Source organism: Aulonocara sp. 'chitande type north' Nkhata Bay, linkage group LG11 (assembly GCF_057382095.1).
Source record: "Aulonocara sp. 'chitande type north' Nkhata Bay isolate Kocher_YH1m ecotype deep benthic linkage group LG11, A_spYH_male_GT1.1, whole genome shotgun sequence".
In the NCBI taxonomy this organism is placed as follows: domain Eukaryota; kingdom Metazoa; phylum Chordata; class Actinopteri; order Cichliformes; family Cichlidae; genus Aulonocara; species Aulonocara sp. 'chitande type north' Nkhata Bay.
The window spans coordinates 38,928,770-38,944,404 of record NC_141354.1 but is presented as its reverse complement, the minus strand read 5'-3'; the positions used below and the strand labels follow the sequence as shown (position 1 = coordinate 38,944,404).

The 15,635-nt window shown below is 51.0% G+C and overlaps 3 protein-coding genes across 10 annotated transcripts in view; 1 reads left to right on the top strand and 2 right to left on the bottom strand.

Annotated features, from left to right (window-relative positions):
* Positions 1–2,763: 2,763 nt before the first annotated feature.
* On the bottom strand, positions 2,764–13,565 carry LOC147319833 (uncharacterized). Of its 3 annotated transcripts, XM_086312605.1 has the most exons (11): positions 13,128–13,565; positions 11,395–11,633; positions 11,225–11,297; positions 10,741–10,853; positions 8,938–9,638; positions 7,546–7,854; positions 7,305–7,365; positions 6,289–6,596; positions 6,101–6,190; positions 5,698–5,851; positions 2,764–5,515 (listed from the first exon to the last, which is right to left on the bottom strand). In XM_086312605.1, the coding sequence occupies exons 4-11, from the start codon at positions 10,802–10,804 to the stop codon at positions 4,788–4,790; spliced, it is 2,415 nt and encodes an 804-aa protein (XP_086168731.1). In that variant the 5' UTR covers positions 10,805–10,853; positions 11,225–11,297; positions 11,395–11,633; positions 13,128–13,565; the 3' UTR covers positions 2,764–4,787. The 3 variants fall into 3 exon arrangements, with proteins under 3 accessions (XP_086168731.1, XP_086168729.1, XP_086168730.1); XM_086312603.1 differs by lacking the exon at positions 11,395–11,633; XM_086312604.1 differs by lacking the exon at positions 13,128–13,565 and having other exon boundaries at positions 11,395–13,119.
* LOC147319831 (ectonucleotide pyrophosphatase/phosphodiesterase family member 7) overlaps positions 12,597–15,635 on the top strand; it is an 11,769-nt gene continuing 8,730 nt past the window's right edge. Inside the window, exon 1 of one of the 2 annotated variants that reach the window (XM_086312607.1) lies at positions 12,597–15,635. This exon is cut by the window's right edge and continues 1,375 nt beyond it. The gene's annotated coding sequence lies outside the window, so the exon portion shown is untranslated. The other variant, XM_086312608.1, reaches the window with a different exon arrangement.
* mrps12 (mitochondrial ribosomal protein S12) overlaps positions 13,701–15,635 on the bottom strand; it is a 2,268-nt gene continuing 333 nt past the window's right edge. For 2 of the 5 annotated variants that reach the window (XM_086312612.1, XM_086312613.1), the window contains exons 2-3: positions 14,304–14,354; positions 13,701–14,230 (exon numbers count right to left, since the gene is read on the bottom strand). In XM_086312612.1, coding sequence (XP_086168738.1) covers positions 13,848–14,230; positions 14,304–14,352 — 432 coding nt within the window. In that variant the 5' untranslated portion in view covers positions 14,353–14,354 and the 3' untranslated portion in view covers positions 13,701–13,847. Of the gene's footprint in view, positions 14,231–14,303; positions 14,355–14,483; positions 15,395–15,445 lie in introns of those variants that run through there. The other 3 variants (XM_086312611.1, XM_086312614.1, XM_086312610.1) reach the window with 3 other exon arrangements.

The following is a 15,635-nucleotide window of genomic DNA, read 5'->3' as shown; positions in this document are numbered from 1 at the left end:
ATACCAGTTTGTAAATTGTGTTGATCGGCCACGTAAAACCAGAGTTATGATAAAATATCTGCAATGTTTGGTTTTCTTCCTGAATACTGTCGTTGTTTATATTTACTGCAGGAAGAAACGGTAAAAACTGCGTTTGATAAGGAAAACGCTACAAAGCCTGTGAACAAAGACAAACCTCCCCCCAGCCTTTAATGCTGTAATTTGATTATTTTAATAAACATGTAACTTGGATGATTCGATGCTGGCGTGACCACAGTGCACGTCTGCTGTCGCTCACAGTGGTCCGAGTGTCCGCTCAGGGAGTTTGTGTGTTCAGACACATGAAACATTACAGGGAACGTTGGTCACGGTGCTTCCTGCCAGAGAGCAGCATGGCTCCTCCCCAAACCCTCAGTGTCTATACGTGTTTCAAATTGAGAGGTGGGCACCGGCGCCAGAGGTGGGTTTGAATACACAGACCATCCTCTGGATGCCGTGTAGCGTGCCCAGCCCCAAGACCCTATATGTAGGTGTTATGTGAGAGCGTGAGTAATGTGGATGTCTAGGTTGCGGAATAAAATTGAGGCACAGGCGTCCAGAAGGGGACAGAGGGGGAGTGCCCCACCCTAGTGACACACCTGCACCCCAAGCCCTGCATGTGTGTGGGTGTGGTGGAGCGGGAAGAGGGAGGCACCTGAGGATGGGGAGGGAAGAAAGGAAGGGGAAGTGGCCCCTCCCCGGGGCCAGCTGCCCCGCTGACCCCAGTAGGCACCCCCGCTCCCTGGAGTCCACCAAGGCCAGGGGGCCCAGGCCCATCCGGAGCCCATCTGGGGCACCCGGCAGCGGCACCGCCCAGCCCCACATAACCCCGGGCAGCCCCACCCGACCCCATTGCAGAGAAAACTGCACCCGACCCATCATCCAATCATCTCTCAGACTACACAAGACAATAAACACCCAGGTTGAGCTCATTCTCCACCTCTCCTACACCTCTCCCCCACCAGCAGTGAGCTCCTGGAGAGAGGAGACCTCCTGCAAAGATGTTGCTTATCATTTTTAATATGTACAAAAATAAAATCAAGACGATGAATTTGAATTAAGAACTCAAAGTCCAAGACGTCAAAAATCTGTTAAATAAGGATACAAAAACAAAGGATATATATCCATTTCTGTTAAATACAACTGATGGAATTTGCAAAGCAAACTAATCTGCGTTGTGTTATTAATAATCTTTAATGTTCGAATAATCTTCACTACCCGGGTCGCCACCGTCACAGACACACTCTGACATGATCGGCTCGATTGTGCCACATGTGCTTCTGTACTGTGAGCTGCCCCCTTTTCAAAGATGTTCAACAATGTCTTCAATAATAATTATAAAAACAAAATTGATCTGGGACACACAGCATCTTCCCCCTGGGCCAGCGCACTTTTGGGCCGATGAGCCGGGCTGCAGGCCCAATTACCAGCCCACAGGGTTGGCCTGGAATATCCAATCAGAGTCCTTAATGACACAGGCCCCTCCCCTAGTTGCTGTTCCAGCTTGTAGAAAAAAATTATTGTGGAAGAAGTTGAAGAAAAGGTGAAGCTAGAAACAATAAAAAGAAATTAAAAGTAGATGCAGCACCGTGTCGAGTTAACCACGTTAGCTGCTGTTAGCTCCTGCACTGTGAACTGTAGTAACAGGCAGTAACCAGGCCTCCACAAGCTGTGGTGACGTGAGGAAGAGACACAGGAAGTGAAATTAACATGGTAAGTAAATAGATGGGGGACATAATTAAGAGAGAACTAAATAAATATGACTTCAGGAAAAACCCAGTGAACTAAAAATATGCAGAACATCTCCAGATGTGTTGACGCGAGCAGCCTGAAGGCCGTGCTGCAGGTGTCTGACACCTGGAGGCGTCAGTGAGGCTCTGTGAGCAGGTGTTTGGCTTCTTCCAAGCTCACAGCAACAGACACGAGCCAGCGCCTGATGAACAGGAGCCGAGTCAGCAGGATCAGCAGAGCTTTTACTCTGAAAGAGCTTCAGTGGTATTTGTTTGTTTGTGTCTCACTGCCATGAATGATCTATGTTCGTGACATCACTAGATGACCAAAACACATCAGGAGTGGAACAGACCACGCCTCGTCCTAGAATCGTTCGGCGGCGCTTTCACGCGTCGGAGCGTTTAAAGAGCTGAGAGCGGCTTCTTCACGCTGAGCTGTCCTGTTTTGGTGCTTTGGAGCAATCCTGGCCTCCTACTGCTTTGCTACAGAATCGTTTAATTCCGGTGCCATCCAGTGGTACCAGGCCTCTTGGCAAATGCCCAATCTGGTGAAGCTCTCTCTGATGGACCCCCACAGTCCAAAACGGCACGCCAAAAAGAAAAAAAAAACAGTGTGCTTACACATTAAACCCACCCCAACCGGTCGCAGCAGATGGCCCCGCCCCTCCCTGAGGCTGGGCGGTTTCTTCCTGCTCAAAGGGAGTTTTTCCTTCCCAGGTGCTTCGTACTGTAGAGTGAAAACTCTGCATCAGCAGAAACAACCACCAACAATCATATGACCCCCTGTGAGCAGCACTTTGGCGACAGTGGGAAGGAAAAACTCATTTTTAACAGGAAGAAACCTCCAGCAGAACCAGGCTCAGGGAGGGGCGGGGCCATCTGCTGCAGCCGGTTGGGGTGAGCGAAGATGTAGCTAAGAATCAGAGGTGGTGCTCTGCACACCACCGAACAGCCCAGAGACGGCGGTCGTTTACCCCATAAATGCATTTGATATGTAAATAATAAAATGCACGAACAGTTTGTGAAGGTCTCAGTTTAATGTTTCAGATTATAAACTCTCTCCATGCTGGGACACCTCAGATTCCTGTCTGCTTCCCACAGACTGAACATGGAAACATTTAAACACAGGAAATATCTACAACTCGTGGGAAAATCCCTCATGGGGAAGTGAAAGGTTTGTTGGACGTGACGTAGAAACTCTCACAGGTATTCTCACCTGGCGGAGATTTCAGTTTCATTCATGGACATAATGGTAAATGGCCTGTATTTGTATGACGCTTTACTAGTCCGTAAGGACCCCAAAGCGCTTTACACTATACACAATCATCCACCCATCCACACACTGGTGATGGCAGCTACATTGTAGCCACAGCCACCCTGGGGCGCACTGACAGAGGCGAGGCTGCCGGACACTGGCGCCACCGGGCCCTCTGACCACCACCAGTAGGCAACGGCTGAAGTGTCTCGCCCAAGGACACAACGACCGAGTCTGTCCGAGCCGGGGCTTGAACCGGCAACCTTCCGATTACAAGGCGAACTCCCAACTCTTGAGCCACGATCGCCACATAATCCCACTCATTTAAGCTCCCTGTTACACGTTGTTGTATTTAACTTGAGCTGCTGTAACAAGAGAAGATAAATCATACCCAGCAGCCACTTTATTAGCTACACCTTGCCAGTACAGGACTGGACCCTGTTTCTTCTTCCCAGCATCGACGAGGTTCTGGAAGCATTCCTCAGAGACTCTCCGTGTTGACGTGACACCATCACAGACTTACTGCAGAGCTGTGGACCGCATCCATGACATGTGGTGACTGTGGAGGCGTTTGGAGGACGGTGAACTTGTCACGGACGTGCCAAGAAACCATCACGCCCTCCCGACAGAGAGATCCTGGATGTTGTGGCAGATATTCTGTAGCTCATCTGCTTCAGGGTGTGATGTGCTCAGAGGCGCTCTTCTGCATACCTTTGTTATAATAAGTTATATAAGTTTGGTCATTCTCCTCTGATCTGGGGCACCACCCGAGCAGTTTCTTCCAGAGATCTGTACTCTGTAAACTCAGCAGCTGTACCTAATAAAGTGGGCAGTGAGTGTAGATATAAAACTTCATAGAGTTCATAGAGGCGTACTGCCACCTGCTGGTAGAAAAATATCAGTCGTGTGACGGGAATATTTCTGTTGTTGACATAATTCCACAGATCTTTCCTCAGGATGCGATGAAGTGTTGGAGCGTTCAGCACTCGTCTTTTAGTGTTTCCTGGTTGTAGTGGAGGAATCTGTGGTTCTGCAGGAACACGCAGCTGCTCGAGCTCCGGAAACAAACTCAGGTTCAGGTTCAGGTGAGCTCAGAGGCTTTAAAGACGTGGTGACTTTAAAAGTGTACAAACTGGTCCAGGGACAGTTTTTTAGTTCAGACTCTACAACAGCACGAAGGCCTCTGTGTAGCTGACCTTTGACCTTCGTGTATCAGCTGTTTTACCTCTATAGAAATGAAATCAGAACCAGGGCTGCTGATGTGTAGCACCAAATATTCAACGAGCACTAAAAGTTTGAAAAACCCTTCGTGACCACGCCTCTCGTTTGAAACACGTGACCTCCAAATGAGAAGCTGTCGGCAAAGTTCAGGGGTCACATCCGGACACGCGTCTGTGGTTCAGGCACCAAAAGCACTTTGGTTAAAGGGTCAGTGTGGTCCAATCAGCCGGCCGGATCATGGACCGGTGGCTCGTTTGGAGGCAGAGATTCGTTCTGTTACTTGGGATGCTGTTAGCCTAGCTTAGCATACAGGCTGAAGGCTCATGCTTCTTCCTGTTTCTTCACTGCGTCCACGACAGGAATGTAATGACAGCTGCAACAGGAAGTGAGCTGAGGCGGGGCTAACAGCATCTCAGAACCTTTCCTTTAACACAGATTTAACTGAGCGCGTCCTCTGAAGTCCTTCTAATATCTGAGGCTGAACTCACACTGGTTTCACTGGTTACTCGCTGACTTTTGTCCACACTGGTTTTCCCAGCACGGGCCTCCCTCTCTCACCGCTTTCAGAGACTCTCATTGGTCGAGGAGGTCCCGGCCTCCCTCAGCCCGGCTGGCTGCAGCTCGTGCTTCTTCATGTGCTTCCTGAAGACTCGGGCTCCGCTCAGGTTCTTCTGGCAGATGTCGCAGAAGTACGGCCGAGCCTCCGAGTGCACGTCCACGTGGTAGGTGAGCTCGAGGGCGCGGCTGAAGCTCTTGCTGCACAGCGGGCACTGGTAGCGGACGCCCGAGTGCGTCAGCTGGTGCTCTTTGAGCGAGCTGCGCTGCTTGAAGGTCTTGGGACAGATGGGGCACTGATACGGCCGGGCGTCGGTGTGCAGACGCTGGTGCCGGCGCAGCGCGCTGGAGAAGGTGAAGCTCTTGCTGCAGATGCTGCAGGTGTAGGGTCTCTCTCCCGTGTGGATCCTCTGGTGCTCTGTCATGTGCACGTGCTGGATGAAGCTCTTCCTGCAGGTGGGGCACTGAAAGGGACGCTCGCCCGAGTGGATCCGCAGGTGCTTCTGCAGCGCCGACGCTTTGAAACAGTCGCGCCCGCAGACGGGGCAGCAGTGCCGTGATTTCCCATCAGCCCCACTGTCGGCCTGTGGATTCAAGGGTCCGCGAGGACTTGTGGGCCCATCGCGATCTAAGGATCCATCAGGGTGTAAAGGTACATCAGGAACTGTGGGCCCGTCAGGGTCTGTGGATCCGTCAGGGTCTGTGGGCCCGTCAGGGTCTGTGGGCCCGTCAGGGTCTGTCAGAGACATCAGAGAGAACTCAGAGGAGAGTGCCTGCAGGCTTTATGAGGGCAGTCAGCGTTTCAGGGTCAAACATGCAGCCATCCAATCATCATTTAGAAAAAAACCAAACTGCCGCTGCCCTCACAGAGCCAGTCGGGAACAATCAATAACTAATTAGTTAAAGATGAAGACTCACTGCCGCGCGCTGGCCTCCAGTCCTCTTCCTCACCATCAGAGTTTATCAGCCCGCTCACGTCTGGCTCTTTATGCTCCTCGCTGTTGCCCCGCCCCTCAGTGGGGCGGGGTTTGTTAACAGAGGGCTCAACTCCGGTGAAAACATCTACGGAGGTCTGTAGAAGTAGACAAAGACAGGAGGAAATCAAACTACAGTTAAATGTTAGCGTGATTATGTCTCCAGATAAATGGAAGTAATTTAAAATCAGTGTGACGTGATGTGAATGGCGAGCACGCGGGTTCACACAGAGGACCGGAGCGTCTGTCGGTGAGGCCTTTCATTTACAGCTGCTGCGTTCTGTGCTGACCTCGCTCTGCACCTCAGACCTGCACACAGGTTCACCTGAGACCAGCTGTTTTCTTACCTGCTCATTCACGCCTTCATCCACCTCCTCCTTCTTCTTCATCCCCAGCTCCACCTTCCCGCCCTCGATCTTCATGTCGAACCAGAACACCTGAAAGATGCACAAAATCTGATCTGAGTGCAGTTTCTATCTCCCGCCTTCAGTCAAACGCACGCTCAGATGAAAGAGGTTTGAAGTCTGGGCGTCACCTTGTCGGCGGGGTCGGCGATGAGCCCGTCCCTGATGTGGGTCCTCATGTGCTGGCGCAGCAGGCAGGGCTTCAGGAAGCTCCGGGGGCAGATGCTGCAGGCGTGCGGCTTGTCGGCCATGTGGGTCTTCCTGTGCACTCGCAGGGTGGCCGCGCTGCTGAGGATCTTCGCGCATACCGGGCAGCGGTGCGGCTTCTCCGAGTCGTGGACCTTGGCGTGCTCCAAGAGAGCCGACATCCCCGGGAAGCTCCTCCCACAGCTGAGGCAGCTGTGGGAGGAGCTTTCCTTCGGAGTATCGGTGCTCCCGTCTGAGGACGAACAGGAAGAGGGAGTGAAGGACGTGCGTAACTCAGCTGTTCATGTCACCTGGTGCCGTATCGTTAAAGCTCGCTTCAGTGTAAACCTGAGCTCCACGGTTCCTTCAGCCTGTTCCCACCCACACAGATTTACCCACTGCCACAGCCCACCCGAGTGACGCTGACCAGTGTGAGAGGAACTTGTTCCACTTTCTAAAACACAACAATAAGCTCAGTCACTTTAAATGTCACATCCTTTTTCTTATTTTGGTCCCTGATGCAGAATTATTCACAATCACCGGACCTGACAACCCTCTGCAAACGTCCTCCACAGCTGTTCAGACCTCACTGCTCTCTCCAAACATCACTCAGTTCATGCCGCACTAAATTCACTCACACAGCTCAGTCTCGATCTCAGCACACTGCCTAACGCCCGAGTCCTCGCCAGCTAATCTGCTGTAGGACACGCAGGAGCACGCCAACATCCAACAGCAGCACACCGGCGCCGAGGAAAGGTGTTAGCTGAGATGTGACGGATGTTCAGGGATAACGTTTACACTCTGGAGTCATTCAGGAGAAAAAGCCTCCGTGGATTCTCACAGACTAAAAGGACGGACAGCTAAACTGTGGAGAACATAACGTGTGGCATGAAATGAAAAGCTGCTTTGCCGCAGCGCGAACGGGCCGACCAGTCTGAAACGAGGAGCTGGAGTTTCTCACCGGTCGCCGAGTCTGCGTTCCCGTTCTCCACTTTCATCCCGCTGAGCGATTCACCCGTTTTCTGGAACAGAGCGCAGATCTGAGGTCAGTTTACCTGCATCAGCTGTGAGCAGATTATGAAGCTAACCTGCGGCTCCTACATTTCAAACACGTCCTCCATTGAGGACGTCAAATAATCCTCTTACATTCTGCACTTATTTCCAATTTCTGCATGTTTCTGAAGTCGAGGCTGACTGCTCACCGGCTGGTCTGAAGGCTGTGATTGGTCGTCAGCGGCGGCGGTGCTGCACTCTTCCCTGCCGTGGATCTCCTGATGCTTCCTCAGCACTCTGAGCACAGAGAAGCGCTTCATGCAGACGTCGCACTGGTACGGCCTCTCTCCGGTGTGAGAGCGCATGTGCTCCTTCAGCCGCGACGCTCGGCCGAACTCTCGGCCGCAGACGCCACAGGTGAACTGCTGCGCCCTCTGGTGGAGCTGCCGGTGCTGCAGCAGCTTCTCCACAGACAAGAAGTCCTTCTGACACAGGAAGCAGTGAAGATTCATCTCCCCCTGAGTTTCAGACAGACGGAGAACAACCTGAAGCTTCAACTTTTAGCTCAAACCAACTCACAGCAGCAGCTTTACATCTTTACAAGGAGGAAGACAGAACCAGGCTCGGGAAGAGAAAGCAGAGAATAAACAGGTAATGCTGATAATGTCTGTCTGAGTGCAGACGAGACACCCGATATCTCGCCCTCTGTGGCGACACGTTGTGTCTTAAAATAAAGACCTGAGAATCAAATCGCAGACTCGGGGGTCAGAAGGGCGTCGACTACGATAATGAGTCCGACCTGGAGTTGAAGAGACAAAATGATCCCTGAGAGGAACCAGGAGAGCAGAGGGGACCCTGTCCCAGCGCTCTGCTGTCAGGTTAACACCTGGTGTTCAACATCTGGTTCTCCAGCTGTGGGGGGACACGTTACTGTTCGACTTCACTGTCTGATGTTTCCTCAGAGAACGTCAGTCTTCCTTCTCTCTCCCCAACCAATCACAGCAGATGGCCCCGCCCCTCCCTGAGCCTGATTCTGTCCGAGGTTTCTTCCTGTTAAAAGGGACTTTTTCCTTCCCACTGTCGCCAAAGTGCTGCTCATAGGGGGTCATATGATTGTTGGGTTTTCTCTGTATGTATTGTTGTAGGGTCTACTGTACAATATAAAGAACCTTTGGAGCTTTAAAACTGAATTGGATCGCTGTGAGCTCCACCTCCAAACAGAACTTCGGACTTGGTGTTTCTCCTGTTATCCGTCCGAGTCCTGAATTCTGCTTGACTGGTCCAAATGAATTCCCGCCTCTTTTCCCAGGATTTCAGTGTGAAGTTGGAGGAGGTCAGGGCAAAGCGTGACACTAAGTGAAACTAAGTGAATTTAAGCTTCAGTTCATTGAGCTTGAACCTGATTTTATTGCTTATGACAGACAGAAACTGCGAGGAGCGGCGCGTGAGCCAGAAACAGCCAATCACAGCGAGCCTCTCGCCTACTTTAAGTCACGACACAAAAGGAAAATGTGACACGTCTAAGGAAACTGTTCACACAGACCAATCCCTCCTTTCACACTCTTCCAGCAGTCATGTGACCACACCTGTGTAACACTCACCTCTCCGTCGACACCTTCGACTTTGACCACCTGGATCTGCTCGGCGTGCTTCTGCAGGTGTTTCCTCAGCAGACCCGGCCTGTTGAAGCTCTTGCCGCACAGCGAGCAGGGGTGCGGCTGCTGCCCCGTGTGCAGCCTCACGTGATCCCTGAAGGACGACGCCGTGGAGAAAACCTTCTCGCAGACGGAGCAGGAGTACAGGTTCTGTCCCGTGTGGGTTTTCTGGTGGTCGACGAGCCCCGTCCTGGAGGCGAAGCTCTTGGGGCACAGCGAGCAGAGGAACGGCCTTTCTCCAGTGTGAGTGCGCTCGTGCTGGACGAGGTGGCGCCGCTGGACGAATCCTCTCCCGCACACCGAGCAGCAGTGGGGTTTCTCTGCGGCGTGGCCGAGCCGGTGACGCCGCAGGCAGCTGAGCTGGGCGTAGCTGACACCGCAGTCGGGGCAGGAATACGGCTTCTCTCCGGTGTGAACCCGCTGGTGGACCGCCACGTTTATCTTCTTTGTGAAGCGTTTGCTGCACAGCGAGCAGCTGTACGGCTTCTCGCCCGTGTGGGCGGTCATGTGATCGACCAGGCGGGAGGGACGCGAAAACTCCCGGCCGCATACCGAGCACCGGTGGCGGCGCTTTGACCGGTGAGCGCTGTCTGAAGCCGGTTCATCTGGTACAGAGAGACTCTGCACACCTGGATCGAGCCCCGCCCCTGCAGGACACAAACACATAAATGATCATTAAAATCACGTTTTATTTTATTATTTTTATTTATTTATTTTTTGATGTTGGAGTGTTTATTTTTTAAATCTAACCTTTGACTGTTGAATGAAATGTGAAGATAGTAATGGGTGAGGACAGTGATGAGACCACTGGGATTATCTTAGCATGGATACTTTATACTTATAAAGTAATTATATTAGCACATTTTCCCCAGTGTGTAGAAGAGATAAGCAATGCCTAGTGCTGAAGGTTACAGTCCCGCTGTTCTTTCCCCAACATAACCACTCAGACTGGCCATAATCATTCTCATTTCATATGGCGCAGTCCCAGGCAGTGCCATGTAATTGTACTCGCAAAGAGCCGTGTAATATTATGCACACCCTAGAAAGAATGTATCAGAAGAATATTACACATGCTTTTAAAATGTCCTTTTACAGTAATGACACTGACATTGCTGTGGCAGTTGAAGGGCACAAAGTGGGGTTGCATAATCTGCAAACTGGGAGGAATAAAAAAATGTATAAAGATATATTTTAAAGTTTTGTGGGATCAACTTAGTATTTCAAATCCCCCTTAAATGAACATAGACTAGTCAGGTGGACACAATGTCTTGCATATTTTTCTATTTGCTATAGAAAAGTAGTAGCTCAATTTTGTTTCCTATTTTCTTTTTTTTTCTTTTTTTTGGCCTGTCCCGTTTGGCTCTTTTGCATCAGAATTATTGTCTAAAGGCAAAGAAAGATGCCCAACGGATTTACTTTACCAAACTGACCATCCCAGCCTTGCCGTAATGGTCCATTTGATTCACCTTTTATTGTTTATTTTATTTTCACTTACTGAATGCGGGACAGACTTGACTGGGGGAAAGAAGGGGAGAAAGAGAAATCACGTTTTAAAGGATTTCAACTTTCAATATGAATCACGTGAAAACCAATCAGAAGAGCAGCGGTAGAGGAGGACGCTGGGCAGACGCTCCTCCTGCAGCCTGTTGCTGATACCTGCAGAGCTGTTGGATCCAGCCTTGGCCTGATATCAGCGCTCCCCCCGTAACTCCGCTCTGACACTAAAATAACCCAACGAGGGTCCCTAACCTTGAGCAGGGAGCTGCTGACAGTCCTCTCCTGTTTCCTCAGGCTCCTCCTTCACTCCATTCATCTCCTCATGCTCTCCTCCTCCTCAGTGTTGATGCGTCTCCTTCAGGCTTCTGAAATAATAATAATAATAATAATTGCATTTATATAGAGCTTTTCGAGACCCTCAAAGCGCTTTACAATCCCACTATTCACTCACTCTCACATTCACACACTGGTGGAGGCAGCTACAGCTGCAGCCACAGCTGCCCTGGGGCAGACTGACAGAGGCTGCCATATCGCACCATCAGCCCCTCTGACCACCACCAGTAGGCGGTAGGTGAAGAGTCTTGCCCAAGGACACAAGGACCAGGACAGAGAGAGCTGGGGATTGAACCAGCGACCTTCCGGTCCCTGAACCACATTCGCTCCGACCAATAAACAATTGTTCACAAGCTTCCTGCTCACAATGAAAGCACCACAGAGTGTTAGTGTGCAGACGTACCTGAAGCCTGGTTGGTTTCCTCTGAGATGAGCCGCATGAAGCCGCCGTCGCCCGGCTGGAGTGAATCCTCACACTGAGACAGAAGCAAACATTAATCAACCTTAAACGTTCGTCAGCGTCTGCGACACCACTCTGTCCTGATGACACACCGATGAGCCAGCGTGGCTCACCATCATCAGGAGTCTTCTCTCATTCCTCTGTCCTCGTGACCTGAAAAGAAGCCTCGGCGCGCCACGCTGACGGATGTTTCACTGATCGGTCGCTTTGAATCAGCTAGATCGATACACCGCAGCCCCGCCTCCTCTCCATTTGCACACAGCATCACTCAGCTTAACTTCATCATCCTCCGGACCTCTCCACGTATCACTGGACGCCTCCTCCCCACAGACCGCTACCCTACTGGGGGCCACTTCTCCAACAGAAGGGAAACAAGGAGAATTTAACCTTTATCTGTTCAAATCATGGTCAGTATGTGCGAGGTGGTCAGGAGGTCCAAAAGTGAGTCTGCAGCCATCTGTGAGACATGGTGGAGGCTCTGTCCTGGTTTCAGCTGCATGTCAGCCAGCGTTGGAGAGCTTTGATCAAACTGATCAAGTATGATCATCAGAGTTTGATCCACCATGCAGGAACATCTAGAAACATCTGATTGGCAGCACCTGCCAACGCAGTGAAAGCACATCTGGATAGAAACACATGCAGTGGATCGCCACAGGCAGTTTTAGACTCAGATCAATTGTGGGATTAAGTACTGAACAGTCGTGAGCAACGTGATGCTGCCGCACAGTCGACGGCAAAACGACACGGGAAGCCGAGCTCGACTCCGCGGGTACCGCATGCTGCGCTCTGTTGGTCACAGGGAGCTGAGATAAAGAAACACATCGGTGCGTTTGTAAGAACACTGTTATTATAACGTTACAGGACACTGTGCCAGCGCTACAGGACGAAAGAGACTGAACAGAAAATGTGAATGTACCTTTAAGCTTCATGCTATTAAAAAGTCACTTTATAACAAAATAAATACAAACCAACAAAAATATCTTTCATACAAAAAGTAAACTTTGTTCAAATGTGTATTGTCCACATGAACAGTATGTTTGAAATCCATTTGTACGTTTTATTTTTAAATGTTCAATTAATTTTGTTTGTGCTCCAAATAAATTAGAAATTGCCCTCTTCTCTTGTTCTGTGCCCCACCTGAGCCCCAGGTGTGGGACCGTCACTGTGGAACACCATAAGTCATGGATGGGCCTCCCCAGAGCCCGGACCCCTGAAGCAGTGTGGGATCATCCTGACAGGGAACAGAACAACCGGCAGAAACATCCAAAGCAGCAGGCTGGAGAGCTGCTGGAGGAAGCTGCCCGAGTGGTTCAGTGTTTGCACATATTTCACGTTTTCATCACAGAACATAAAGAAATGAGAGGTGGCTCAAGACTTTTGCACAGCGCTGTGTGTCTTTGTCTGCTCTCACTGTCTGTTTCTTCTTCCTTTACCGCACGGTGAGCATTAAAGTGTGTGTTCGGAGCTTCCTGATCACACAGACAGCAGCTCGGAGCTCACGCTGATGGTTTTTGGTGCTTTAACTCGGAGCATCAAACGGACAGCCAGCTAGCCCATCAGCTAGCCTAGGAGCTAGCCCGCTATGTTAACGTAAAGCGTTCAGAGAGAAGCCCGGAGCTTCAAACACACTCGTCCGTACAGAATGGGCAAAGAAACGCCCGAAAAAGGATCTAAACCCGACGGTGTTACAGGAGCATCCCTGACAGCAGAGCGGCTGATGCTTAGCTGTGAGTGCGGCTAGCGCATGCTAACGCTAATTAGCTGTGATGGAGGCGGAGCGCCGGTTTAAAGGCTTCACAGCCGCCTTTGGCGAGCTAACCTGCAGGTGTACGGATGGAGCTCTCACCTGTCTGTCAGCAGCACTCACACCGACTCCAGGAGAACTGAAAACCGGAGAATGTTTTTAAAAAAATGAAGAGCCAGACAGCAGGTGAGTCCCAACTGAACCCAACAGTGCTGCCGCCGCTGGCCGGAAGGTGAACTACAACAACACTGCAGCGAGAGGCGGGCGTCCGCGTGCGCTCACGCACACTTGAGGTGACACAAAAGGAGCCAGATGTTTCCATCTACGTCATCATACTTCACCTCAGCCTCACCAACATCTGCAGCAGCTTCACAGTCACCTGTGAACTCTGCGGGTGAGACTGCAACAACCTGGAGGTTACTCACCTGGAACTCATGGACAGGTTATCACACAGGTCAAGCCAAGGCCTTTATTTTATTCCTCCCACATGAAGGCAAACTGAATATTTGAGCTTATTCATCTCTTCATCAAATATGCAACACGGCGGCGAGGCTGCCTCTGTGAAAGGCGGCGCTGCCTGTTTTTTAGGGACTTCCCTCTGAAATGTGACCTCGACACGTCCTGTAAACAAACACCAACTCAAACTGAAGTGACGACAACAACAACAGTGTGGGGTTTTTTTAGGATGAACAGGAAGTGTCTTTAATTCTGGACACTGACAGCAGATCATCACAAACATGGAGCTGAGTGAAGCTCAGGACCGTCGCCGCCGCTGGCAGGAGGTCACCACACACACCTTGCACCCCTCCCCCCACAGTCAGTCTACTGCTTCTTCTTCACCACGTGAGCGCAGTCATATTTGCCCCGCACCACGGTGAGTTTGACCCCGGGCAAGTCCTGTGTCCGACCCCCCTGCACAAGCACCACGTTGTGCTCCTGCAGGTTGTGCCCCTCCCCGGGAATGAACACCACCGCCTCCTTCCCGTTGGACAGCCGCACGCGGGCGCACTTCCTGTTGGCGGAGTTGGGCTTCTTGGGCTTTCGGATCATCGTCTTCAGGATGACCGCCTTCAGCTGGGGGCGGCCAAACGTGGCTCCAACGGCTTTGGGAGGGACTTTGGGCTTCCCTTGGCGATGCATCTGGTTGAGCGTGGCCATGGTCCTGGACAGGAGGGGGGCGGTCCATGCAGAGGCGTGCTGGGACGCTGCAGAGGGAGGGGTTTATGGTTAAACACTGAAATAAAGTCGGCGCTTGTTCACCTGATGTCTGACACACACCTTGAATCAGCGACGTCAGTGCCGGTCTCAGACTCCACAGAGACGCCATTCCTGAAACATCAGACGAGAACATCTGTCAGGAGACCGTCAACCATCAGCTGACACGCCCACATCAAACACTATTATACTATTATACTATACTGAAACATTATTTCAGGTTGGTATTTTGGGCTGGGTCACCTGACCCCTCAGCGGGTTGCATCTTTTAACGTCAGCTCCGCCCAAACTTTTCATCAGCACTTTAAAATCAAACGTCTGCGACGCGTTTGGGACGACTCGTCACAGGACTCTGGCATTTATTCAGGAAACAGAGCGGTCCTCGTCTTTGTCCGTCAGACGAGCGTCGGCGCAAAGCTCGGCTTGTGTCTCGTGTTATAAATCAAACAGCTCACTGACAGCTGGACTCGCTCATCGGCTGTGAAACTTTACTTCCTCCCTGCGAGGTCAGTTTGGCTGTTATTACACGTCAGCACCTGTAACAGTACAAAAACATAAAACTGCAGCTCTGCAGCTGTTAGACTGCACGTGAAACACCTTGTGTATAAAGGCTCATTTGCATCATGGAGCCCTGCTCTCTAGAACTGACTGTGTGTGAAGCTGGATTTAAGAAATAGTGCTTTATAAAGTTTTTAACAGCATGTTTACAGCCATCTCGTTTCAGTACAGGTGGTGTTGGTTGGTCACAGCTACAACAGTTTCTCTAACTGACCTCAGGTCAGCAGGAAGTGTGTGCCAAGAACAGCACCACAGTAACTAGAAGCATCCTCAGCTCTGAGATCTGATCTGGGCACAAAGACCAGCAGCTGGTGGCCGACAGGTGTGTCCGGGTTCTGGTGGCGTACTCGGAGAACAAGCCGCTGAGAGCTTTGAGCTGATGGAAACCATTTTAAAAGGTGACTGTGCAGGACTGGGAGCCAGTGACGTGTTACCATAATCTAACCTGCTCGATATGAAACATGAATTCATCTGATTACAAAGAAGCTGAAAAGAAACTAAAAGGTTCGTCTTGGCAGCAGGACACGAGCTTTCCGTGGCTTCTCTAGAATTACTGCAGATTAAACCTTTGTTTTTACGCGCGAGCACGCAGCAGCTCTCGGTGGGTCCTCGTGCACGCGTCAGCGTTTAACGTCTGTTAAACTCACGAGAACTGAACGCGTGCAGTTGTTCCACTAAACCTGGGGTGGGCAACTCCAGGCTCGGGGCCGGTGTCCTTGAACCAACACAGCTGATTTAAAGGCTAAATTAGCTCCTGCAGTTCTCCAGAGGTTCTCCTAATCATGTGGTTCAGGTGTGTTGACCCAGGGTGCGATCTAAAACCTGCAGGACACCGGC

Excerpts from the sequence above, each read along its gene's own strand:
- LOC147319833 (XM_086312605.1), bottom strand. The coding sequence starts at position 10,804 with ATGAATGGAGTGAAGGAGGAGCCTGAGGAAACAGGAGAGGACTGTCAG. Across the intron at positions 7,366-7,545 it reads CACAGCCTTCAGACCAGCCG|AAAACGGGTGAATCGCTCAG; the intron begins GTGAGCAGTCAG and ends GCTCTGTTCCAG. Across the intron at positions 6,597-7,304 it reads GAACGCAGACTCGGCGACCG|ACGGGAGCACCGATACTCCG; the intron begins GTGAGAAACTCC and ends GTTCGTCCTCAG.